At 42.4% G+C, this 24,798-nt stretch overlaps 1 protein-coding gene across 1 annotated transcript in view; it reads left to right on the forward strand.

Annotated features, from left to right (window-relative positions):
• Positions 1 to 1,612: 1,612 nt before the first annotated feature.
• Positions 1,613 to 24,798, forward strand: part of PLEKHH1 (pleckstrin homology, MyTH4 and FERM domain containing H1) — a 47,812-nt gene continuing 24,626 nt past the window's right edge. Inside the window, exons 1-7 of the mRNA XM_030452267.1 lie at positions 1,613 to 1,721; positions 7,269 to 7,438; positions 12,824 to 12,886; positions 15,905 to 16,054; positions 19,167 to 19,250; positions 20,761 to 20,842; positions 23,630 to 24,639. Coding sequence (XP_030308127.1) covers positions 7,304 to 7,438; positions 12,824 to 12,886; positions 15,905 to 16,054; positions 19,167 to 19,250; positions 20,761 to 20,842; positions 23,630 to 24,639 — 1,524 coding nt within the window. The 5' untranslated portion in view covers positions 1,613 to 1,721; positions 7,269 to 7,303. The remainder of the gene's footprint in view (positions 1,722 to 7,268; positions 7,439 to 12,823; positions 12,887 to 15,904; positions 16,055 to 19,166; positions 19,251 to 20,760; positions 20,843 to 23,629; positions 24,640 to 24,798) is intronic.

Below are 24,798 nucleotides of genomic sequence, written 5' to 3' on the forward strand. Positions count from 1 at the left end.
GTTGCCCAGGGATATTGTGGAGATTTCCTCCCTGCAAGTGTTCAAGGCCAGGTTGGATGGGGCTTTGAGCAACCTGGTCTAGTGGGAGGTATCCCTGCCCATGCAGGGTGCTTAAAACTAGATGATCTTTAAGATCCCTTCCAACCCAAATCATTTTATGATTCTATGATTCCATGACTGTCACTGTTCCCACTGAGGAGAGCCTCATGGAGAAATTAAAAAAAAATCTTTGATGGAAGTAATGTGCCTGATGATAATGTAACAAGGAACAGCTGAACCAGAATAAATGACCTTTCACTTTGAAACACACTGGTCCAAGGCCCAAAGCCCTGGGGGGCATTTGGTCCTGCAGCCCCTGTCAGTTTCCAGACTTTTTTGCTTTCATGTACCAGCCCTGGCCTGCTCGATATTGAGAGACACAGCGTGGGCCAACTCTGAGGGTGCCTGTGATGGGTCCGTGGCAGAGGGCTGTGTGTGCTCATTGGGTCCCAGCTGCCAGCCTTCCTCAGCAGTGTGGCTACCAACTCTGAGCAACACAGGTATTTTATATTCAAGTAAGTCAATATATATTCATATAAGGGATTGCTGCATGTTTAGTAGCTCAGTAAGTGGGGGCACTATCCTTAAATAAAATATTTTGTGTGCTGGCAGCTGTTGTTAGAAATGCTTGAAACCCCAGACCCATTTGAGCCATTTTGTGTGAGAGATGGTGCAAGTACGTGGTGCAGGATGCTTGTCCTCTGGTCAGGAGAGCTGTTTGAATTTCATCCCTATCCTAGCACTTCCTACACGCTTACGAGCTGCCAAGAACCAGTGAAGGGTTCTCCAGCTGGAGCCTGGGAGGATCCACTGGCCCCTCAGAGCTGCAGTGAGAGGTGAGGACAGCATGGCACTCTGGCTTACAGCTCCATGTTTGGCTCTTCTACAGAACACTTCTGTGCCTCAGGCCTGGGGATGGTTTGGGAACACCAGCTCTGAAGGCTGGGAGATAACTGCCAGGGGGAATCCCTGGCGACAAGGAACCGGAATCAGTGTTTTCCCGCTTGGCAGACCCGGGCAAGCAGAGTGCAGTCACCAGGAGCCCTGCCCAGGGGGTCCCCCGAAGCCGAGAGGCTTTGGCTCAAACGCGCTTAGCGGAACAAGATGGCTGCCGGGCGCAAGGGAGGCAGGAGCGCTCCCGTCCGCGGGTGCAGCAGGCAAGCGCTCCACTCCGGGCGGCAGCGGGGAGACCGACCCGGGACGCCCCGTCAGCACCGAGCCGTTCTGCCCACCGCCGGCCTCAGAGGAAGCCCCAGAGTGTGGGCGGTGAAAGGGACGTCTCCGCCAAGGGGCAGAGTGCGGCAGGAGCTCCGGGACCGTCGGAAGTCCCGACGCCCGGAGCAAGGCGCTACCCGCCCCACCTGCCTCGCCGCTGAGCCCGAGAAAGGGTTAAAAGCCCGGGGCGGGTGATGTCAGTTCCTGCGCTCCTCGGGAGGGCTGGCTCTGATATTTGAGCCGGGCTCTCCCGCTCGAAGGAAAGCGGGGAGAGAATGGGAAAGTGCTGAATGGGACAGAAGCTTCGCCGGGCACCTGCCTGCCAGACGGCTCCGCGCAGCCGCCCGCGGCTGAGGCCGCCACCGCCGCGCTACCCGCGGCCGCGCAGCGCCGTAAGCCTTCGGACACCGCCGGCTGCGCCTGTCACCGACCCGCTCCTCCGGGACAAGACCCCCGCGCCGGCCAAGGTGAGCGTGGGCGGAGAGGAGCGGTGGCTGCCCGGGCCCCCTCCTCGCTGCTGGGGGAGGTGTCCGCCGGCCGTGAGCTTTCGTGGGGAGAGGGCGGTCGGGGGATGCGGAGGGCTGGTCGGCGCGGGGTTGGTCTTTCTCCCCCCTTTTCTTCAAGGTGACGGTAAGGGGACTGACGGAAGCGTTCTGGGGGTGATGTTGTGCCACCACGGTGTAATTGGGGTGCGCTACTTACAAGAAGTGGGTTTGCCTTCGAGGCTGCATGGAGGAGGTGGGGGGTGGAACGGCGACACGAGAGGGGAAATGAGCGCCAGAGTAAATGTATGTAAGTCCTGCGGTCTCTCCTGTCTTCCTGGTAAGCCAAGGTGTGCAGGGCAAGACCTCTGGAGGCGGAACGGCGAAGTCAGCAGCCCTTTTCCTGCCTTCTGGCACTTCAGCTAGTCAAGCCACCTGCAGTGATGTCAAGGGAAATTTAAAAACTTTTTTTTTTTTTTTCTGTAATTTTTTTCCCCCCTAACCCTGGCCGAACCTTGCCCTTCTTACATCTTGTCAGGTTATTTTGGGTTTTTTGTGCGCTGTACACATCCCAGGCTGTGCTTGTGAATGGGAAATTACCGTGTGACTGAGCCATTCCGATCACCTCAGGGTTAAAAAGCTGAGGGGTGAAACTGGTTTTGAAGTGGAAAATGAGGTGACTGGGGCTTGGGTTTAATAGTTCAGGGTTTCCATACCGAATTTTGAGCATCGCCCATACTGCTGACACTCTTGGCGTTGATGGAAATCTCCCTTAATGTGTTACATTTAGCACATCTCAATTAATTCCTTTTGTAGTAAGATAGTAGTGGAGAGTTAGACCACTATTCATGCCTGGTGTTCAGGAAGGGTCTGGTGCAATTAATTCACTGGCAAGTGTCAAGAACCGCACTCCTGTGGTGACTGAATCCGCGTGTCTCCTCAGCTGAGGAATCGGTTTACCCTGCCTGTTACACTTGCATTTAAAATACGGAAATACTGTCACTTGCCTACATTGTTTTCAAGGAATAAGCAAAGCTGCAAAAACTTCATGTACTTTTATATCTGCACCTGAAAGTCTTCCTGTTGATTAATTGCTTTTTATTTGCTGAAGGCTTTTTAGGTGGAAATATACAAAGTCTCTGAAGTGCTTTGAGTTCTAGTCTGTATCCACTGGCACCTAGGACATCACCTGATTCTCTAAAAAGAAAAGAAAAAAAGAATCCCATTACATCCTGGTATAAATTTGAATTTCATCAGAATTACAACTGAATGTGGGCACTCCAACTAAATATATTCATATTTATTTTGAGTATAACATTTTAATGTCAGAACTATTTCTGATGTTGATCAAAACTTAGTTCTAGTCAAAATTAGGAGTCTAATGTCTTGATTTAGCAGTTGGTTTTGTAATTTTTCCTGCAGGAAGTTCTAAGGACTTTGTAAGTCCCACTACCTTCACTGGAAGTTTTTCAATACTTAACACTGAAAATCAAGATGCTCTTTAAGAAGGATCTGAATGCATTTAAGAATGAAGTTTTTAAAATCTCATCTTCTTTGAACAAAATGTTTGCCCCTTATTTTCTAATTTCCTAAAGGAAGGATACTGCACCTGAAAGTATCTATTCCCAACATACTTCTTGGGAAAAAGAAAAACCTGATACGAATTCTTCCTCTGAGATGAAAACTACAAGTATTAAGGAGGGTGATGGGGAAATCAAAGAAGTTAGATTAAGATGACTAAGAATTGAAAAAAACCCAAAACATATGAAATGGCAAATATGAAATAACATTGGAAATAGCAAGAATTTCAAGTCAGTCTATCAAAATAAAGTTGATACTGTAATTCATAAAGTACAGGTGAACTACTTATGTTCAGGAGAATAGAGAAGGAATGATGCATTTAACAGTAAGTGATAATTCCGAATAAATTTTAAGTTGTAAATGAAGTTGTAATTTAGGATCAAGTAAGACAATGTAAGACATTATGATATAATACCTTTCTTTGAAAAGGGTTAAGATTTTTGCTTTAGAGAGAAAAAGCTGTAATGCTAGTCTCTGGCCTTCAAAAATCATTTGATATGGTGACACATGGGGAAAGTATTACCGAAACTGCAGGAGATAGGGATTGTTAGAAGAATGATATGATAGACAAGGAAATCATAACAGAGAATATGACAGTATTGTGCTGAAGAGGGACTGATACAAGGTATGTATTCTAATGGAAGAGTTGACTGACCCAGGGGATTAGTAAGGATGAGATAAACTCTAACTCTAACCAAGTAAAATTGCACATTAGAAGTAGTAATAAAGTGGGCACAAAACGTGGGAGAGCACTGTTTAGAAACAACAGAGGAAGAAAAAATCTAGATGTACTAACCAGGTGTAGGGCAGCAATGGGCCTGTTAATTTTTGCAGTGGACTGTAAGTGCAGTTACCTCATGCAGATCTGGCACTGACCTGTGCTTTATTATCTGTTCCAGTATTGTTGTAATGGGCCCCTTTTACTCCCACATCTGGCATTTGCAAAGGCAAAGCCAGCTGAGATTCTTCTGCTCCAGTTCTGTAGGCTTGTCTGTGAATGCCAACCACCAGTGTAATGTGGTTATAAAGAAGGCAAATCCAGTCAGGTGAAGAGAGTGGAAAGTACTAAATGCCTTTGCACAAGGATTTAGTAAGGCTGCATGCTGCCTTCCAGATGCTCTTGTGGTCACCCATGTCTGTGAGGGGGAGTGAGAAAGATAAAAAACAGCTGTTTTGTGTGAAGTGCATTAAAAGCTGGAACAGGTGCAGAGGGAGAGTGGTGAGCTTTTCTTATGAGACCAAAAGAGCCCCTTATCTCTAGCCTTGCAAAATGAGGTCTTTAAGGAGAAGCTTTTGATATCTACAAATATACCAAGGGGTAAATAAAAGGGAGGGGGAAATTACCTAAGCTGAAGGGCAGTATTCTACAAGAATGGACAGATGCAAGCTGATTATGACTACATTTATTTTGGTAATTAGAAGGCAACTCGTTAGAGGGGTGAGGTTCTATAACAACAGGAATAGTGGGAGCAAAATTGCCTGCACAGTTATAGGGAAGGGCTGTGTTCATTTATGAATGGGATTGCATGATGCAGTTGTCTACAGCGAAAGGAAGAAGACTGCATGTTTAGAATGGAGTATTTTAGTTCAACCAGAAGTTAAGGACTATCTACGGAAATTGCTTTTGCTCTGGCATCAAGTGTGTGGTAAATCAGATGAATTCTACTTCATTTATGAAGACAGGCTGAGAGAGTTGGGGTTTTTCAGCCTGGAGAAGAGAAGGCTCTGGGAAGAGGCTAGGGCACCTTCCAGTAACAGAAGGGGCCTACAAGAAAGTTGAGGAGGGACTTTTTACAAGGGCAGGTAATGACAGGGCAAGGGGTAATGCCTTGAAACTAGAAGAGGATATATATAAAGTTTAGACATTAGGAAGAAAGTCTTTAGTGTGAGGTGGTGAGAGACACTGTGGTGCAGGTTGCCAAGGGAGGTTGCAGCTCCCTGGAAGTACTTAAGGACAGGTTGGATGGGGCTTGGAGCAACCTGATCTAGTGGAAGGTGCCCCTGTCCATGGCAGGGGAGTTGGTATTATATGATCTTTAAAGTCCCTTCCAGCCCTAGCCATTCTATGATTCCGTTATACTTTGTGCTATTAGAGTTTGTCCAGTTCTTTCATATGTCCTTTTTGGACGTAAACTCTGACTAAAAACTAAAATCACTTTGTAAAAAAAGAACAGCATTTCTTTTGACAGCTGAATTACTATGTCCAGAGCCTAGTTAGCTATAAACAAACTCATGGTGTTGTAGGATTCTTCTGTGACTTAGTGCACATTTTTGGCTTGCAAAGAACTGATAGCACTACCTTAGGGGGTCACCTTGCAGTGTTGTTAAAGTGTGCAAGAGTTAGCCTGGCTTAATGCCTGGCAGGGAGCTGGGCTAGAGACTAGATTGATGGACTTGGAAAAGGATGGCTCTATTTCTGTAAATCTGGAGGTGTGCTACTTGTAGAATATTGGTCTTCCTTTCTGGTGATGAGTGCTTTTAGTGATGCAGTACCAAACATGGGTGTGCCTTTTATTTTTTTACTTAAACTTGCCTTCTGATCCGGAACATGATTTCCCAAGTGATTGGAAAGGCAGACAACTTGCTGCCTGGAAAACTTTTTATTACTGAGCAAAGCAACATCTGTATAAAAAAACCCCTCAAGTAATATTTGTAGTAAAGGGTATACAATGTGTCTTCCTCAACTTGGAACAGTAGGGATATAACTGGATGAGTGGCTTGCTGTGTTATATGTACCCACACTATTACGTATGGTTAAGGGTAACTTGCATCTTGGGTCTCTTGCATGTAAGTGTCCTGGTGGGTGGGTACAACTAGAGGAACATCTGAAGCTTTCCTATCGAGCAGAGGCAGATGTAAAGCGAATAGGGCTGAGTTGCTTCTACCAGGTCTTGACCATGCTTTCTATCAGGTCTTGACCTGTTACTTTGGTCCCACTTCAGGAAAGCACCAAGTTTGCATGTTAGCAGATGAGAAGTTCCTTTAGGCAGTATGGATTTCGGTGTTTTTGATGCAGGTGATGGACAAATAACTTTTGTGGCTGTGTAAACATTGTATATTTTAGGGTAATACAGCTGGCTGTTGGGCTGCACACACTGAACTAATGCTGTAAACCCATTTTGTGAGTGTTCCCAAATGCCTGAATTTGATGAAGGAAACTTATTACCTACATTTTACATATCTTTTACATTGAGCACAAAGTATCTGAAATGTCTGAACAGCTACTGAGTGAGAAAACAGAACAACTTACAACCCCACATTGTTATTATTTCCAGTTCGTGGAGTTGTGGTACCTCTTGATGTCTACAAGGACTGCAGTAGACATGCATGTTTTGTCTTCAGCCCTAGGTTATTCCTGGTGGCTGGAATCTCTATGTTTTAACAGAGTGATCACTTGAACAATATGATACAACTACTCTCCCATTCTTATTGTAGACTGAATGTATCAGGTAGTTAGGGTTTGGGAGCACTGTTGCTTTCATACATCCCATCCCCTTAGCACAGCCCATATGAGATAAGGCACTGTTGCCCCAAGTTAATAATAGATGTGTGACCTGAGGTATGTTGAAGAGGTTTTAGTGACTTGAGAGTTTACAGCCATCCTGGTACAAAGGAGACAGAAGTAAAAATGCTCCTGATGTACAGAGGTAGATGCCGAGGAAGGCTGTAAGGATGGCAGTAAGGCTGTTGGTGGAATATACAGTATGATGCATTAGTAAATTATTTACTCACTCTAAAGTTAAAAGTTTGAATATTTATCTGTTATCCATTAAAAGAATGACCTCTGGAGGAGGCCAATATCAATAGCTTGGGACAGTACCATTTCATCTTCTGCTTGCAGAAGAAATGGCCTTTTTTTCCAGTCCTGTGAGAGGGACCAAGGAAGATTAAGCACAAGGGGTGAAAAGTTTGCCCACCTTAAATTTGTACTTTTTCTCTTTATTTCTGTAGGATTTCTAGAGCACCTCAGACGATATCCCAAGTGGATGATCAACTTCACAATGGCAGAAGTAGAGAAGAGCAGCTGTATGGACTGGCAAAAGCGGTGCCTTGCCTTGGAGTCCCAGCTCTTCAAATTTCGCTTGCAGGCAACCAAGATCCGAGAGCTGTTAGCTGAGAAGGTGAGGCAGTGGCTTCTACCTTGCACTGAGCTATGGCATGAAAGCAAAAAATCCCTAAATGCTGAGCTATCCAATAAAACTGGCACTTGAAGTAGGGTTCTTTTCCTTGATTACAGTATGTCATTTCATTCTGCTTATCACTTGAGATACAGACATGTGCCTGTCAGAGTGGTGTGAAGTAGCAATCATGAAATAAGACTTTGCTTGTTTACTGGGATATCACCAGGTATTTGGATTCTACTGGAAAAGACTATACCAGAAAATCCAGAAAAGATTCTGGATATCTAAAGTGACTGAGGCAGCTGCAGTGCAGAGATGGGTATTCTGGAGAGCAACAGGATCAGGACTTGGCTGTCAATAGAAAAGCTTGCAGCTTTGCAAATTATGATGTAATGTTAGCACTGAGCAGGGATACACATACTGCCATAGTGTTAGAATAACATTTCATATCCAGTGATGACATTCTGGCAGTACTGAGGAGCAGGGCAGAGATACTTTGAGATTTGTGTGTTAAAAACTTTCATGGCATCTGTGATTTTAGAGGCATCTCTTACTAATCACTTTTAGGTGCACTAAGTGAACTCATCTGTAGTCCTAGGGGAGGAGACTGTCAGAGATTTGAGGGGTTTGTTGGGTTTGTGGTTTTTTCTCATCACAGTGTGGATATTTTGTGGGTTTTTTCATTACCTTCATTTGAGTTATTTTTCAATTTTAATTAAAACTTTTTCACTGGGCCCAAAATTATATAAAACCTGAGTTTGTAGGTTACTTTAGGGTTCCTTCTTTGTGTCAAAATGTGGTTTACTGTTCAGGTATTGAATATATATTTCTGAAATACTATTGGAACGCAACAACAGTTTCAGTCAGTCTGGTAATGAAGCTGAAATCTTTACAACTGGTTTAAAGCTCAGTTTAAGCTTTAAGCTGTACTTGATGACAGGTATGTTCTAAGCTAACTTTTGCTCCAATTTAAGGTATATAACTTTTTTGTGTGTATTCTTGTTTGTTGGTTTTGGATGTAAGCATCCAAATCGCATCTACTTCAGAGTGCAGAAATTTTAATCTGTGCTTTCACTGTAATTACATTTCTGCCAGTGCCTTAAAATGCATGAGAAATTCATTCTACCCCTCATTATTTAGGAAATTATGAAACTGTCAGTGCCCTCTTAATCTTTTCAAGGTAGCTTCTGAGGTGGACCTTAGTGAATACTTACCTTGGAAAACATTGAAAGGGGTTGTAAAATCCATTTAGATAGAGTTGCATTAAAAAAACCAACATGGAATCTGTGGTCTCATGCTTTATGAATTCTTCCTTTGAGAAACTTCCTGACTACCCCCACACAAAACAAAGAAACCCACCTATCAGGCTTTCTTTTTGGAGAACAGACTTGTCAGAGATCTCTTGACTATCATTTTAGGGAGGTTTGTGGGCCATGGCAGAGGGACCCTCAAGGAAGGGGCCTGACTGCCATTAATCCAGCTTTCCAGTGAAAACGATGTTCCCTTCATTAAGAGTAAGGAGCTGCTTGGTTCAATGATCAGGTTACTCTGTAACTGCTTGTACAGTGCTGTTTTAAGCTTACTTGAAGGGTCAAAGAGCTCCTAGGTTTGCAGTTCCCCGCTCTCAGTGTCATGTGGGAATGGACTGTGGGGCAGCTCCAGCTCTTCTGACACAGGTGGACTCCAGGCAAGCAGACCAGGTGCTCAGCACACAACTGGGAAGTGTCCTATGCCTCACATGCATTTATGCATAGTCATGCCAACTCCAGGGTTTTTTATAATATATTTTATAGCAACTGTGTACTTCCCCCCCCTTGCAGTTCTGTCTGTGGAAATAAAGAGTTTCAGACTTATTTGAGAGAATACTGCATTTTCAAAGTTTTTTTTTGAGGGGTAAGAGAGAAGTTCTTGAAAAACATGAAGAATGCACAGTTTGAATCTGTGTTTTCAAGCTGTGATGAGCATTGCCCTTGGGATCCTCTGATATTGATTTGCAGCACTAGGAAAATTAATTTGAATTTTAAGAAGTGGTTTTGCCAGTGAAAGTGAAGAAGAAGGTTAACAGCAGTGTGATACTTGCTCACCAGCTAGGTTGTCTCAGGGGTCTGGATTGAAATGCTTGGAAACCTGATCCCCCACATTTTAAATTGGTCTTTATGACCAATTTTATGATTTTAAGGCAGATTTTACTATCTTAATTCACAAAAAACCCCAACCACCCACGCCTAGCACTAATAATACAATGTGCACTAACAGTTTAAATACTTCAGATTTTTAAAATCCGCTTAGATTGAATAATCTAGATCACAGTTCAGAACATGAGGAATTTAAAACCCAGTGGTTTAATTACCAGTGCCCTAGTTCACATGGTGTGAACTTCCACACTGGTGGCCCAGTCTCAGCTATAGAGCAATGCTGCCTGAGCTGTGTCAAGCCTGGCTGTCAGTGGGTATGTACTCCAGCCCCTGTCCTCCAAGGCAAAGCCCTTCCATCCTGCTGGAAGCCTGCAGGGCACAAGACCCCTGGGTCTTGCCTTGTTGTGGGCATCAGCAGGGATCTGGTGTTTTTAGAAACAGGCAATTGTTTCATCTGCTTCTCCTGCACACACAAAGACAGGGATAGCCCTTTGTTGGTGAGACACATAGCAGGCTGTTGCCTTGGCAGCGAGATGACCTGGCTGGGGGAGCTCTGGAAGAGAACAACAGGAGGAAAATGAAGCTGAGGCATGCAGAACTTTTCTCATTTTATTTGCTGTGTTCTGAGCCATCAGCAGAGAGAAAGTCTTTGTGAATGGTGTAGAGGAGGATCTTTTACAGCTTGTAGAAGGGCCCTCTGAGTAGCTTTTTCATCTGTCTTACTTCAATCAACAGTGAACATTTGGGGGAAGCCTGTTTTTCTCATGCAAGCATGGCTTTACAACTAGGCCTGTTTCTTTCCACACCAGCTGTCTGGGTTAGTGTCTGGGAGAAGAGTTACATAAATATGACTTAGTCACTGACTTTTTTATGTGACCTGGGTCAAGTTGCTTAGTAGTATTTGTCAAATTATGAAGCATTTTGAGAGAAAGGGCCTGTGTAAATGTCAAGCATTATTATTACTTTATTGAGGGATTTGAAAGAGCCTTGCAAGCATGGATGTATTAAATCTGAATGCTCTCCAGCAAAATGGCTGACACCAGGGATGGGTGAAGTAGTCATCTTTTGTACATGAGAAACACAGCAGTTATTCAACAGTTCATAGTAGAACAACCCAACAATGTAGTACGGGAAGTGAAGAAAAGTACAAGTTCATTTAAGGCTACAGAAGGAATTAGGGTGACAAAAGTAATTGATTTGACTGGAACTTAGCCAGGTCACCCAGCTTGCACTAGAAGTTTTATAACTCTTTAGTGATCATGAGCGGTCCCAGCATACATTCTCTGTCCTGATCAGGAATCAGGACTGCTAGTAATGGAAAGCAAACTGTCATGAAGGTAGGAGAACAACATTGCTGTCTTCTTAAAATAACCTAGGTTTTTCATGGTAATTGTCCACCTAGGATTGAATTACTAGTCTAAGAGGATAACCTTTGGGAAAAGGCCCAAAAACTTCCTACAGTGTGTGCTGTGAATATAAACCCTGACAGTTCATCAGAAGACTATCAGAGGACATAAACTCTGAACTACTGTCACAAAAAGCCTTTGTTTCACAAGGTGTATTGTCTCCAGTTAGCATTTGTCTTTCACCAGTACATCTTGCTGCTACCTCTCTGAGGACTGTCCAGAGAATAATAAATGCATGGACAGGTCACTGTTTCTAATAAACACTACTGACTCATGTCATAACCCAGACCACTGCTGTCAGTGTTGGATTGTCTTGAGCTGAGTCTCTAGCAAGACTCTGAGAGGCTGAGTCTCTGGTCAGAGGACCTTTGGCTATCTGTGCAATCTTCTCTGGCATCTCTCTGCTCCTCTGCCAAAGAAATGTCCTTGATTTGGTTATTAAGCTCTGTAAATTGAGCTTTACTGAAAAAGCAAACCTGAGGTATCATGCCAAATGTGGTTCTTCCTGATCTTCATGGCATGAATTTGTTATGTCATGGCTATTTTAGTTATATGAACATCGAGATGTATACATATATTTACTTTTCTGATAAATTTGTCAATAGCTATCAGTCTGCTCTTGTGATCAATGTGTATGTATGAAGAAGAGCATTGTCTTGTTGGCATCTGAAAGAAGGGAAATGGAAACACAAGAATGCTGACGTCTCCATTTTGGGTGATTAATCCAAGAGCAGTTAAGTCTCATGTTAGAAGTACTGGTTTGGTCCTGATAGTGACCAACCCAAATCTTTGAACACTGGTGCTTTATCAAGAATCACAAAGTGCAGTGGAGAGAAAAGGAGCTTAGTTCCCCTTTTGGTTTGTTTTCTGCTTGAAGCGTGGTTCTTTTAATCTTCTGAAGCTGCTTCTATGTCATTCCTTCAGTAGTAAAACACAAGTATATGCTGGAAGCTGTGAAACATTCCTCAAATTCTGCGGTTTGGTAGGTGAAACTTAGTATCACGTACTTCATATTACTCGGTTTAATTCTGCAACCCATCAAAGCAGGGCAGGTGGTAGGAAATGACTTTGCAAGCACTTAATGGGATCCTAAATTGCTATTAAAAAGGAAAAAAAAAAAGTCTGGGCTCTAGTGGTAAGTTGCTAGAGGAATCTCAGGTACATCTGAATTTCACTGAGAATTAAGTGATGTATATACATTTGGAATACAGTTCTATTCAGTGGCCTTTGACTTCAATAGCAGCAATACTCAGATAAAGAATCACAGAATTGTTACTTTGCAAAGCTCTTTAAAAGAAGCAAAAGAAAATTAAGATCATTGTTAATCTTGTCAGTTATGAGCCTGTGATGCTTTTCTAGCCAGAGCAAAGTAATGTAATGTAGCATTGTAGAGAACCTGCTGTGAGCTTTCCAAGATGTGTTCATTTTTATTTACCATTGTGAATGAATCCTGGTTGATGTAAAAACAGGAAAGAACGGTGTACTTTCAACAGGCTTCTTGCAGGGCCAACCCATGGTGTGTAAATTGTAGAGACAGAGTCAAGACTTTGGGACTATTCCCTTGACCCATGTAATGAATGATGAAGCTCACTAATGAGAAAACAGTTCCGGTAAATTCAAAGTAGGGCAGAAGACTAGAAAAGGTCAAAGGCTTTCTTTCTTGTTTTTTTTTTTTTTTTTTTTTTTTTCTGATCAGAGCTGCCCAGTTAACCCAAAAGGTGCCAAAGATCTGTAGATATGCGCAAGAAATGGAAGATTCTTGGGTAAAACAGGTGAATTTCAAGATGATGTTAATGTCCTTTCTTTCTTTCCCCCTCTTTCCTCCTTCTCTTCTGGTTCTGAAGATGCAGGAATTGGAACAGAGAGTGATAGAAGCAGAGCAAAGAGCAGAGGATGCTGAGAAACAGGTAAGAGATTATCTTATGGTTACTCTGGTATGAGCCAAGCAGGAACTAACTCTGAATTCCCCACAGTGATAGCACTCTGCAGTGCTGTACTCTGCTAGGGAAACATTGATTTACAGTGGTGAATGGATTTTCTGGTCTACTTCCCATTCTTTGAGCCTGAACTATGAACAGGCAGCTAAACGGGTTCAACCCTAAATGAAAACCAGCACCTTACATCTGTCTCTCAGCTTTACAGCCTTTACTCCCTCATCCACGATGGGCATGCTTGGTTCTGGAAAAAGAAGGGGATGTTGTACCTCAGTACAAAAACAGAGATAAAGCTGCCTGGCAGATCCTCAGAAACAAATACTTAAGAGTACCCGTAAGGACTTGTCTACATGTAGAGAAGGTTCTGCAAGAGAAGTAAGGGTGTGTCTGCAAAACCTATGAGTTGTTTTGGACTTTCTTTTTTGTAATTACTGCTCTGGCTCGAGAGCCCATAGAGAAAAGCAGTAAGAACTGGATTCATTGTATATCACTGTAACCATCTAAAAAGTAGGCATATTGTCTAAGCTAATCCTTATATGCTTGTTGAATAATGGACAAGGGGAGGGGGAGAGAGAGAGAGACTTCAATTTGTGAACAGGCTATAAAGAATAATGCACCTTTGGGAAGCAGACAGTTGTACAGCCTGCACTGTAAGGAGTATTATAAAAGCAAAAGAGCCAGGAAGGGCCAGATGGTCTGAGCTCCTGCATCACTCTAGACCCACTGCTGAAGGGAGGGTTTGAAGTGAAGCAGTTTCCTCCAGCTGGACAAGAGCTGCAGGACTGAGAATTTCGTCAGAGATTAAAATTCAGAACTAAGAGCTGTGCAAGATGGCTGAGAATGGCTGTCAAAGAGAGCTTCAGTAGTGAATAGGCAGTATTACAAATACTGGGAAAGAACTCTCCTAGGAATTCAGAACTTGAAGCACCTGGTAAGGTATTCTGTTTGCAGAACATACTACTCCATGCCAGCTTGATATTTATGTCAAGGTTATTTGTTGTTTCGTTGTTGTTTTTTGGGATTTGGTCTGGTTGTTTTTTCTTTTTGACTAGTTTAAATGTAGGAAAGATGCAGCTATGTCACCATGCTGTTTGCTTCTATACTAGATCAGCAATTACCAACCAACAGCAAGAGTTGTTCTTGAGAGTGCTGTCCCTAAGTCCATATCCAACCAGGACAGGCAAAGACAACACTGTCGCTGTGACAGCAGGAAGTACAGTTACTGCCACAGGTGAATGAAGGTGGTTTCATACTAGCAAGTACCTCAATGACAGGAATAGTGTCTGTGACATGGTAGGATGCAATGACAGCAAGGAAGCAGATGGTAGAATAAGTCAAACCCAAAAGAATAGGCAAGAAAGGGAGAATTTGGTTGGGAAGGTGTAGGAGAAATGAGGGTTGCCTTCACTCACCTGGCACCAGAAGTTCTGCAGCCATGTGTTGGCAGTTCCTAAAGACTAGAAACCCTCAAAGTTGTAGGGTCTGCCTTTCCAGCAGCCTTATCCACATCCAAAGATAAGTGTTCCTAGAGAAATACTTCATTGCTGCCTCACTGCCTGAAGAAGTGACAGCATAAGGAGCATGACCATTCCTTTCCACTAACAGGTATATTCACTGTGAGTGAGAAGCAGCTGACAAATGAGAGGGCTCCACATCAAGTGCAAAATCCCTTGTTATCTTTCTCTCCAGGAGTCCAAGGGGTTGGATTTGTTAATTCAATGGGCTCCCTGTAGCTGCCAACCTCAATTAAGGAAATCACATGTTTGCAGTCCCCTCTCTGAGCCTCTAGTACAGAGTCAGCATTTAGGCATCAGACAGAAAGGAGGGGCCATTTCTTTTTACTATAATCACCCTCAACTCTAATGAAAACACATCCGACTCAGCAGGCTTAGTTTTCTGGCTCGGATGTTGGGCGCCTACCTTTCTGATTCACTGTGAGGAAGAGGCAGTTTGCTTCTCTGTCTAATGCAGGCAGACAGGAGGACAAAACACAGCTTCTGCAAGTATGAAGTAGGCTGCTCAATAGAGCATGATTAACTCTTGCACAGACTCTGTGAAGTGCTCAGGTCATTACCTTCCTGGTTCCAAACTTATGAAGAAAATAATGGTATCTGGAATTGATTTCTTTGCAGATTTAGTCTCTCTGGGATGTGTTGGAACTGGATATTTTCCCTTCATCAAATGATGAAATTAGTAGGTTTGATTAAGTTGGTGGAACTCCATTCACCTTTAGGAATAAAGCCTTATAATCCATTGCAATAGGATGAGGTAGTAATAAAGCAGAGTGGCTTATCAAGAGATATAGGTTTTGAAGAAAGTAGACAGGTTTTAAAAGTTTGCAAAAACCCTGAAAGGCTTCAGCAGCAGCTAAATTTTAGTGCATTGAAACTTTGTGGTGAAGGAGCATTGGTGCTTCTCCTGCTGGGATGAACTGGCACTGGCAGGACTTCAAAGGTTGGCAAAGCTTCTGAAATATGTAACATGGTTAACTCCTTAGCAGATCTGGCCAGAAGTTGCCAAGACATTGTTTAAGCTGGGGATAGAAGAAGAAAGTAACTCTATAGTATGTTAACTCAAAAATCATGATATGAAGCAAATGACAAGGTTTTGTGGTGTTAATCTATGGTGTGAATCTGTGGTAGTGAATGAGGTAAAACGCTGACCATGGTTTTGCAAAGGAGGAAGATGTGATGTGCCTTGTCTCTATGTCTATGTAGACTACAGTGTCTGTTTCTTTGGCCAATATTGTGCATATATTTCACAATCCACAATGTGTGTTTATCTGTTCTGTTTGTCTTTGTTACTGCTTCAGCATTACAAATGAATGGACAATGTTCTTTTCAGATACACATGTATAAACTAAGTATGACTTTTACTTTTCTTCAAAAATATGAAACCCACAAATACTCTCAATTAGGATCTTACCACTAAATAAGCAGTTCCTTCAATTGCACTGTTTTGTTTTATTTATCTCTCTGGTTGTCATTACAGGTCAGAGTTATGGAAGAGAAAATGAAACTAGCCAACATGAAGAGCAGTGAATCAGACAGCACCCTGCACAGGAAATACCAGGAGCTGATGGGCACAGTGCAAGGAAAGGAAGATCTAATCAACAGATTGGAGACACAGCTAGAAAAACAGGTAAAGGTATTTTCTACAGGGAGTCCTGTAGCTTTCATGTGCTGGAGGGACACTGTTATGTGTGCTTCAAAAAACAGATTGTCTCCATTACGTATTAGCCTCTTAGTTCCCTTTAGATCAGCTCTAAAAATTATGCCCTGATGAATATAAGATCCTCTCCTGCCTTTCTCTTTAAAAAAACCCCAGACAACATCCAGGCAGCATCAGTTGCCCTAGTCTCTTCATTATAGGAGACTGGTCAATGTCCTTTAAGGACTTCCCTATGGTAGTGTTGTGTCAGTGTTGAGACCCTTCATTGTAATGGCAGAACCTGGACACAATATTTCCTTGCATATTAGATACAAAATCACTTTATAGCTCATCTCTGACTCAGCATATGATGCTTCTTGGGAAGGGACTTTCCCCAGTCTTCAGCAGTCCTTTAGCACAGTTCATCTCTTGTCAGATGCTTCATTTGTAAAAGAGCAGCTGTTTCCCAGTATGGATACTTCTCACTGTCTTCCATTCTCAATTGGTGGAAGGAAGGAGCTACATATACAGCAGGTCTCATATTTTGGCTCTGGTAAAGGCCTTACTCTGTGGTCTTTATAACCTGAGGAGTGAGGCATTCTTCTGTGTTGCTAAGTAAATTACTTTTAAATGGAAATAGCTCATTAGAATTTTTCACAAAAAATACTGTGCCGTTTGAGTTACATTTTGCATTTATCTGTCAACTTTTTAAAGGGCAAAACAGCTTGATAAGCTGTCTGAACTTACCAAGACAAAGTGTGGTGTAGAGGTCAGGCATCAGGTCTGTGCAATACTCTGGGTTTCAGATCTCTTCCCCAGGTCAGCTTGCTCAGGCAGAATGTTGGTGAAGTTCCTGCATTTTGGAGATGGAAGGTGTTCAGAAGGAGCTACAGCTGTGATCAAGGTCTAGAAGCATCTCTTGCAATTAGAGATGGGGGAAAAATGATTTTTCAAAAAATGCAATGTGTGATTTAATTAAAATCAACAAACACAAGTGGGAAAATTTTTCTACTAGTAGAAATCATTTTTCATTCTAGCAACAAGAGGCAAAATGAAATTCTAGAAGTAAAAGCTGAAGCTTGACCATTTCTGACCCTGATAAAAAATATTTATTGTTTCTCATCTAGTTTCAGAATGAAATGGGATGGTGGCAGTGCTGGAAGGTCATTAAGTCTCCCTGTAAGGCATCCTGTTTGTTTTCACTGGAGTAGGAGAGCTGTGAAGTTCAGAGAGAGACTGAGGTCATGTCTGGACCACACAATAGCATGGGATATAAAGAATCTCTTAACTGTTTCTGTATCTTAAAGCACAGTAACTGCATCTATGGGTGCTGAGCCAGAGTGAATTGGTTCTGCTCAGAGGCATGACTTACTGTCACACTCTGTCACAACACTGTCATCATGTCACTATTTTACTTCAGACCCTAAATAAAACCTTGGCATTGCACTTCCCTGTGATGTGTAGCAATATTCTTAATCTTTTACCTCCTGGACCCTGATTTGAGACACGTTCAGATCATTTGAGGTTCAAAGGCATTATTTGTGGTGGATATTCAGAAGACCAAGGTAGATCCACTACATATGCCAGGTCATTTCAGACTGCTAGGCATGTCTGCTCTTCTGACTCCATCAAGGGCTGATACCTGATGATTAGAAACACAGAGCTATATTCAGGAAGAAAAACTAAATATATCTTCCTCTTGTACCATTAGATTTGATTACTTTTATTTCATTGGGCTCAACTACAAATGTTGCTGCTATGCATAATGTTGCCAAGGTCTGTTTAAAGTCAGCAAAAATATTTGAATAAGAGCTTTTAAATGTGCAGTTGTGGTGGAGAAGAGCATGTGGTAATTAAAAGCAATGTGAAGATGTGGGGAATTTCCTGCAGTCTGCTATTTATATGGTATTCATTAAATGAGTACACTATTTGGTGTGAAAATTTTAAGAAAGGGAGGGGGACAGGACACACACTGACATTTTCATTATCATAATTGCTGGTATTTGTTCACACCAGAAAAAAAAATCCAGCAGGGAAACCACCAGCTGCTACCAGAAGATGCTACCTTTGTCCATTTAGTTAGAAAAAACAGGGCTGAATGTACCATATAGAGTATATTCCCCCCCCCCCCCGCCCCCTGCTTATCCTTAGATCATTATGTAGTTAGGAGACCTTTCAGTGACATTACCTCTGATGAAGCCACACCAGCAATAAACAGAAGGCTTCAGATATTTGTAGTATCAGTTCAGCATCTTCCAAAGGAAATTTCCAGAAAAGAGAAAAAATACAGCTGAGAAAATACAACAGCAAAAACGATATAGCAGTATTGCCCAAGCAGATAGTTGGAGAAAAATGTTCATTATGCAAATCAACAGCATTCCTGTAACACCATTGTGTGGACTAGAACCTCTTTTAATGGATATGTAAACATACAATTACACCATCTCAAACTGCCTTAGCAGGTATTATTTTTTCAAGGTCAAGTTTTTGAGCTTTATTTTTATCCTGAGTATGCTATCTTTTATTTTATTTTTTAAACAACTTACTCAACAAGAATGTTGTGTGTGAAATACATCACTGGTATTAGTTTCCATCTTATGCACCTTTAAAGACTATACACCTGTACTTGCAGCAATTGTATCCCTTTTACTTGGAAGAATTAAACTGATTTATACATCACTTACTTGCACTGCTTGAGTCTTAATAACTTCAGACAACAACGCGTTTGTAGGCTGCAGGAACACTACAGATGCCCAGCAACAAATAAACATTCCAAAACCATCTAAAACAGGAGAAGTCATAGGCTCTGCTCAAAACAAACTGTGGGTGGGCAGTCATTACCTGAGCTGGATTTTGCTATTCCACAACCAACTCTTCAAACAACCCTCTGAACTGGACTCCAGGGACCATGTAGGACAGACAACTTAGAGCTTGATTTTTCAGTGGTCAGCTAAATCAGAATATCCAAATGGCAGTCCTAAGTCTTACTTCTGTAGTGGGAGCCATGGTGCGTGGTGTTTAAGTCACTCCTGATGCAGTATACTGAGAGCAGTTGTACTCTGCTAATGCATCTAATTTTTTTTTTTTTTTTTTTTTGGTGCAGAAACAGTTGAGGACTGAGGAAGCCAAAGTTGTTCAAGAGAAAGCTGCCAAGATCAAAGAGTGGGTAACATTTAAGCTGAGAGAGGTGAGTCTTCAGCCTGCTTACAGGTTTCAAGGCCTAAGACCAGGTACAGTGGCTGCATTGCCAGCAGATTCCTATGTAGGACAACAGCCTGAGGACAGTCAATCTGCCACAGAGGCTTTTTGCTTGTTTGGCCCCACAGACACTCAGTTGCAGAGCTAGGGTTGTCACTCTTACTGAGGGCTGCTCTAGGCAAACTGTAAGTGACTTTGAAATCACTGATGCCTAAAAGCAGTCTCTGAAGAGGAGTTACTAGTCTCAAGTGTCTTCCACCTACCTTTCCTCTGCCTCTCCTTTTATGCTCTAGGTGCAGCTTCTGCCTCTTTTTCTGACAAAGTAGCTCTGACACATACACATCCTTGATTTTGCCATCTCTAATGCTATTTTCCTACTGCCCAGCATTTTCTCCTGTCTAACCTCTCCCTCCTATCAATAATGTAGATTTATGCCTCTATCTGGACCTAATTCAATACCCACTAGGAAAAACAGAGATAATGTGACTCAGCAAGCTATTTTAAAGATGTTTTAAAGTAATAGTGGGAGAGGGGTTATGTGGTCTTTCTGTTTTATTCCAAGTTAAAGACATAGATTTCCTAGTATATAGCAGAAAGGGAATTTGTTGGAGTTGGCCAAAGCAGTCCTCATGGGCTCTAGTTGTACTATGATGTGACTTTGTAATCTCATTAAGTTGTCTAGATAATTCACCAACCTGCTGTGCTGCTTCTCTTTCCTTTTCTTATATGGGATAACTTAAGTTGCATCTACATTACTGAGTGCTGCAGCATAAAGGAGGAAGCACAGGGGTTGACTTGGAGTGACCTGCTGGCAATCCAGGCCCATAGGCTTCACACTGTGTCTTTACTGGCAGTGGAGTTTGTGGCAGATGCTGATGCTAGATGCATACTTCGTGCAAGAGGAACACTGCCAACTGAAGGACTTTGCATCTGTGGTGCAAATGGGTTGCTCTAGATAGCACCCTGGGTGTAATTTGGACTTCTATTCCACCAAGAAGGAAGCCTTTATGGGTGCACTACTGCATTTAAGGATATATGCTGAGACTCTTCAAGCAAAGACATAAAGCAAATTTGTAAAAAATTATTTGTGCACTAATTGCAAATGTAAATGCAACCTTAATGCGTTGTGGTTTTATTTTTTCACTTTGGTCCACTTAGGGAATCTCCTTTTACCACATAGTTTTTGATTATTTATTTCATGACATTTCTGGAACAGGAGTAAATGATAAACAATAGTAGGAAAGGGAATTGAAAGACCTTTTGGAGAAGCAAGAATAGTATGTTACAGATGCTATTTGAGAAAGCACAGCAAAGTATTTAAGTGGTTTCTCCAGTGCAACTACTGAGGAGAAGGATGTTAAGGTGACCGGTAGACTCACTCATCCTGTTTCCCCTTTCCTGTTCAGACACTTCAATGTAATAAAGATGAAGACATATTTTGTATAGTAGAACACACATTTTTGCATTATTCTTCAGTTTTTGTTATTGTTGTTTCATAGCTTGAGCTAGAAAATCACCACCTGAAAGACTGTAATCGGAGGCTGACGGAGCAAATTGAAGCCCTTCAGGATACATTGCAAGGTAAATGTGTTCACCTGGCATTGTGGAAGTCATGAGTGGAAGTCAGCATTCCTGGGTTGTATTCCTAACTTTGTCAGAAATAAACACTTGTGACAGTGAGCAAGCAGCAGAATTGCTCTGTTCCTCGGTGGGTCCATTTTTAAGATGGGAATAACATTGCTTACCTGCCTTGTAAACTCTTAATTGGTTTCCCAAAAGCCATTGTACATAGACCACCTTTTTTCAGTCTGCTTTTGCCATTAAAATGAGGCACGGAGCTCCTCATTGTCATACATAGCAAAACTGTCCACTCTCTTTAGTGGTGCTGGGTAAAAGTCTCTGAGGTATTTCACTTTACCTCCACATGGGAGTGATCCTCATCCCCACAGAACCTCTGCTGGTTTCATAACTGAGGACTGAATGGGCGAAGGCAGCAGCTGTCTGGTCTGTCTTTAGAAGCTTCTGCTATCAGGTTGGGTTGGAAAAAGCTGCTTATGGTGCTTCTGCTTTTCTGGTTCTTATTTGGTGGATAGATGGAGAACTTGATTTCCAGGACTTGGAATAATCATCTTTCATAGGAATACATTTTGAAGATAAAATTATCTTCTTGTGTGGTGGGTTTTGGTTGGTTTTTTGTTTGTTTTTTGTTTTGGTCTTTTGAGGGGTTTTTTTGTTGTTGTTGTTGGTTTGTTTGGGGGTTTTTTTTTTGTTTTTTTTTATACATGAGCTTGGTTTGGTCATAGGAAGATGAGCTAGTTTCCAGAACTTCACTGGTCATGCACACAGGGGGCATTTCTTTCCTGGGGAAGACTTTCTGGCATTCCTATCACTCCATAGCAAGGGAATAGGATGAAATACCTTCTAAATCCCCCAACATTTATAGCTAAATGCTTTATTGACTGAGTTTTGCTCATCCCCTCTGGCTCTGGCTGTTTGCAAAAAGAGAATGGCTGGTAAGCTGCGTTAATAATCTGGTATTAAGTGTTCCCTGGATCCCAACTCTCTGGCCTCTCCTCTTACCCCCACTAGTGTCACTGTGCCAGACTGAATTAAGAGGCCTTTTCCAAAAGAGGCAAATCTCTTCTTGCTTGCCATGCTAATAGTAACATCTTGCTGTGCTGGGTATGCTGTCACATCTAGGACACTGCAAAAATACTGGTAATATTTTAAATGAGTGGTCTCTTTTCAGTCTACACTAATGACTTGCCCCAGAAGCAGGGGAAAATGTGTGCCAGGATTTATGTATGCCTATGTTATGTGTTAGGAATAGCTTTGCTAACATTCAGCTCCTTGTGGCTCAAGTGTCAATGTCACTTTCTCCTGGTTGTATTTTTCTCAGCTGTGCTTCCAAGAGCAGGTTTTGTCCTCTTCCCAGTCAACAGTGATTTATTCTGCTCTTTGCCCTTCCCTCTGTTACTTTGTGTCTTCGTGCTGTTCCTACTTCTTGTAAAATCCCATTACTGTTTGAGCAGTGCCTGTAGAGCTTGGTGTTTGTGCAGTACTTCTGGTGATAGCTGTGTGAAGTTACACTCACCCACATTTATGCAATTTTCAAAGAATCTTATGACTTAGTTGTCTTCAACCAGGCACTATATAAATGCCAAGGTCAATCAAAATCATAAAGTGAAATAATATGCTCTGCCACTCCCAAGTTTTATCCATGCTTTCTTATACCTTAAACCTGCTACTCAGAACCTGTAGAGCTGAATGAAATGGTCTTTAAATCTAGTAATTATGGAAAGGAAGAAAGTAAAAGAACTATGAAGTATATTAACTAAATAGGCAAAGAACAATGGAGGCAATCTAGGGTATATCTTTTATGTCATCTTCTCATATAGCAACTGAAGGGGCAGAGAAGAAAAAAAAAAACACATGAAGAAAAGGAAGTTTTTACAGCAAAACCATGTAGGTGACTGTTATAACATTTGAGAGAAAAGCACTGCTTGGGTCATATAGCACAAAAGGATAGTAAAAAGGTCTAGGGACAGTCTTGAAAAGAAAGTAACCTTACTGATTCATGTGGTGATTATGATTTTCATACATGTGCTGAAAGCTTCATCTAGGAATGGAAGGAACTATACCAGCTTACATGATAACTTAAATCACTGTAGATCCATTGAAGCTGAAAGCCATGCTAAGCAGTGTTCTGGCCACATAGGTGGTTTTTAACGAAATACTGTGTGGATTGGTGCACTTCCTTCTTGTGGCTGTTTTGAGAGAGGACATAATGACGGATAGATAAGAGCTAACACTGCTGTATTGAGTTAGACTGAAAGGTTGTCTAGGCTAGTGTCTTGTCTCCTGGCTAGCAGCGAATATTCCAGAAAAGCACAGAAAATATTGCAAGAAGAGCTGTCTTTTACATTTATTCTTCCAGCATCTGCTGTTAGTATTTTAGGAAGGTCCCAGCCATAACCATTTGTACCACTGATAAATTACTTTTTCTGGTCCATCTTTTGGACACTGCAGAGTTCTGTTTTCTTTTTTTGTTTGAAAAAAAGCCCAAACCCTTCCTTCTGTAAGTTTCAGATGCTCTGCATGATAGTTTCATTAGTTTCATTTCACCCCTTACTTCTGCTGTTGTAAGAAAAAAGTTGCTCATTTTGTATTAATCTTTTCTGTGCTATTCCCAATTATAAATATGCAGTACTGCTGTTACTGCTGTGCTCAGCTCTCTCCATTCTGCATAGTCCTAACCAGGCCAGGGTGCTATTGAAATACAGCTGACATGGACAACTTACACCAGCAAATAAGATTTTGGACAGCAAAGCATTTGAATGCCCTAACCATATGTTATCTCTGTTGTAGATATGACCAGTATTCTTCCCTTTGAATCTCTTTGGAGCTGTAATTCTCTGAAGCCCAGAGTGTCACAGGCCTCTTTCACTGAGAAGGTAGACCAGAAATCTGTGCTCCTTGCACCCGGTTTTGGAAAAGTGTGTCAGACAGGACCTGCCAAACGTGTCCTCTCTACAGCAAACATAGTCCTTGCCAGTGACACCTTTACTGAGAATGGAGAGGATAAATCTCTGCTTTCCCAGAGCACGCTGAAGTTCATGTCTGGCCGATCGAGCTGGAATCTCTCCACAGAGAAGGATGTATTCCCAGCTGTAAGTTCTGAACACAGGTTAGGGTGCACTGATCCCACATCACTGGACCCTCCAGCTGAAGCCACAAGAATCCTTGAGGCTCTGACTTTCCAGTCATCTCTGGACGGAAACCGTAATGCTGTGAGCACCTTTCAGCAAGTGACTTTGGACAGCACCCGCTTCTCTGATCTGAGTGCCAGGTTCCACTCCCACCAGCTGGACTCCTCTTCCTCAGGAGAAATAATGAGCATGCTTGAGGGCCATCTTCAAACTACTAAGCCACCCCTGGTTGTGTCAACATCAGCTGTCACAGCACATTCCTTCTGTCCAGGGAGGGAATGTGGCCTGGGCAGTAGTATGACCTTTCCAAAAATACGGACTCCCAATACACCAAGAGACAGTATCCAACTAGCCAAGAGACATTACAGCCAGCCACAGCCAGGGGCTAATTCTTTCTGTCGTGTACTGAGCTTAGAGACCAGCACCTTCCAGCCCATAACAGACTCTCCAGTCTGCCATGAGCAAGTGAAGGAGACAGACATTGATGATGATGGGGTACTGGAGAAGATGGAGACAGAACGTGGCCCAATGAGGGTCCAAGAAGCTGGAGGGTATGAGGAAATCAACTGCTCATCTGCAGGGCAGAGAGAAGCTGTGAGTTCTGAGGCTGGGATACTTGACCCAGGAGGTAAACCTCCCACACCACCACTGCACAGATTCCCATCATGGGTAAGAAATGCAAGGACACCAGTCTGATAAGTGCTGCTTATCTTTGAGTAGTGCCCAGTAGCAAGTTACAACAGCCGTTGTTGCAAGCAATTGTCTTCTGCAGGCATCAGTCACAAGCTTGAACGACCTATTCTGACAGTTCCAGATCATGGAGTATCC

This window comes from Calypte anna, chromosome 5A, assembly GCF_003957555.1.
Source record: "Calypte anna isolate BGI_N300 chromosome 5A, bCalAnn1_v1.p, whole genome shotgun sequence".
NCBI lineage: Eukaryota > Metazoa > Chordata > Aves > Apodiformes > Trochilidae > Calypte > Calypte anna.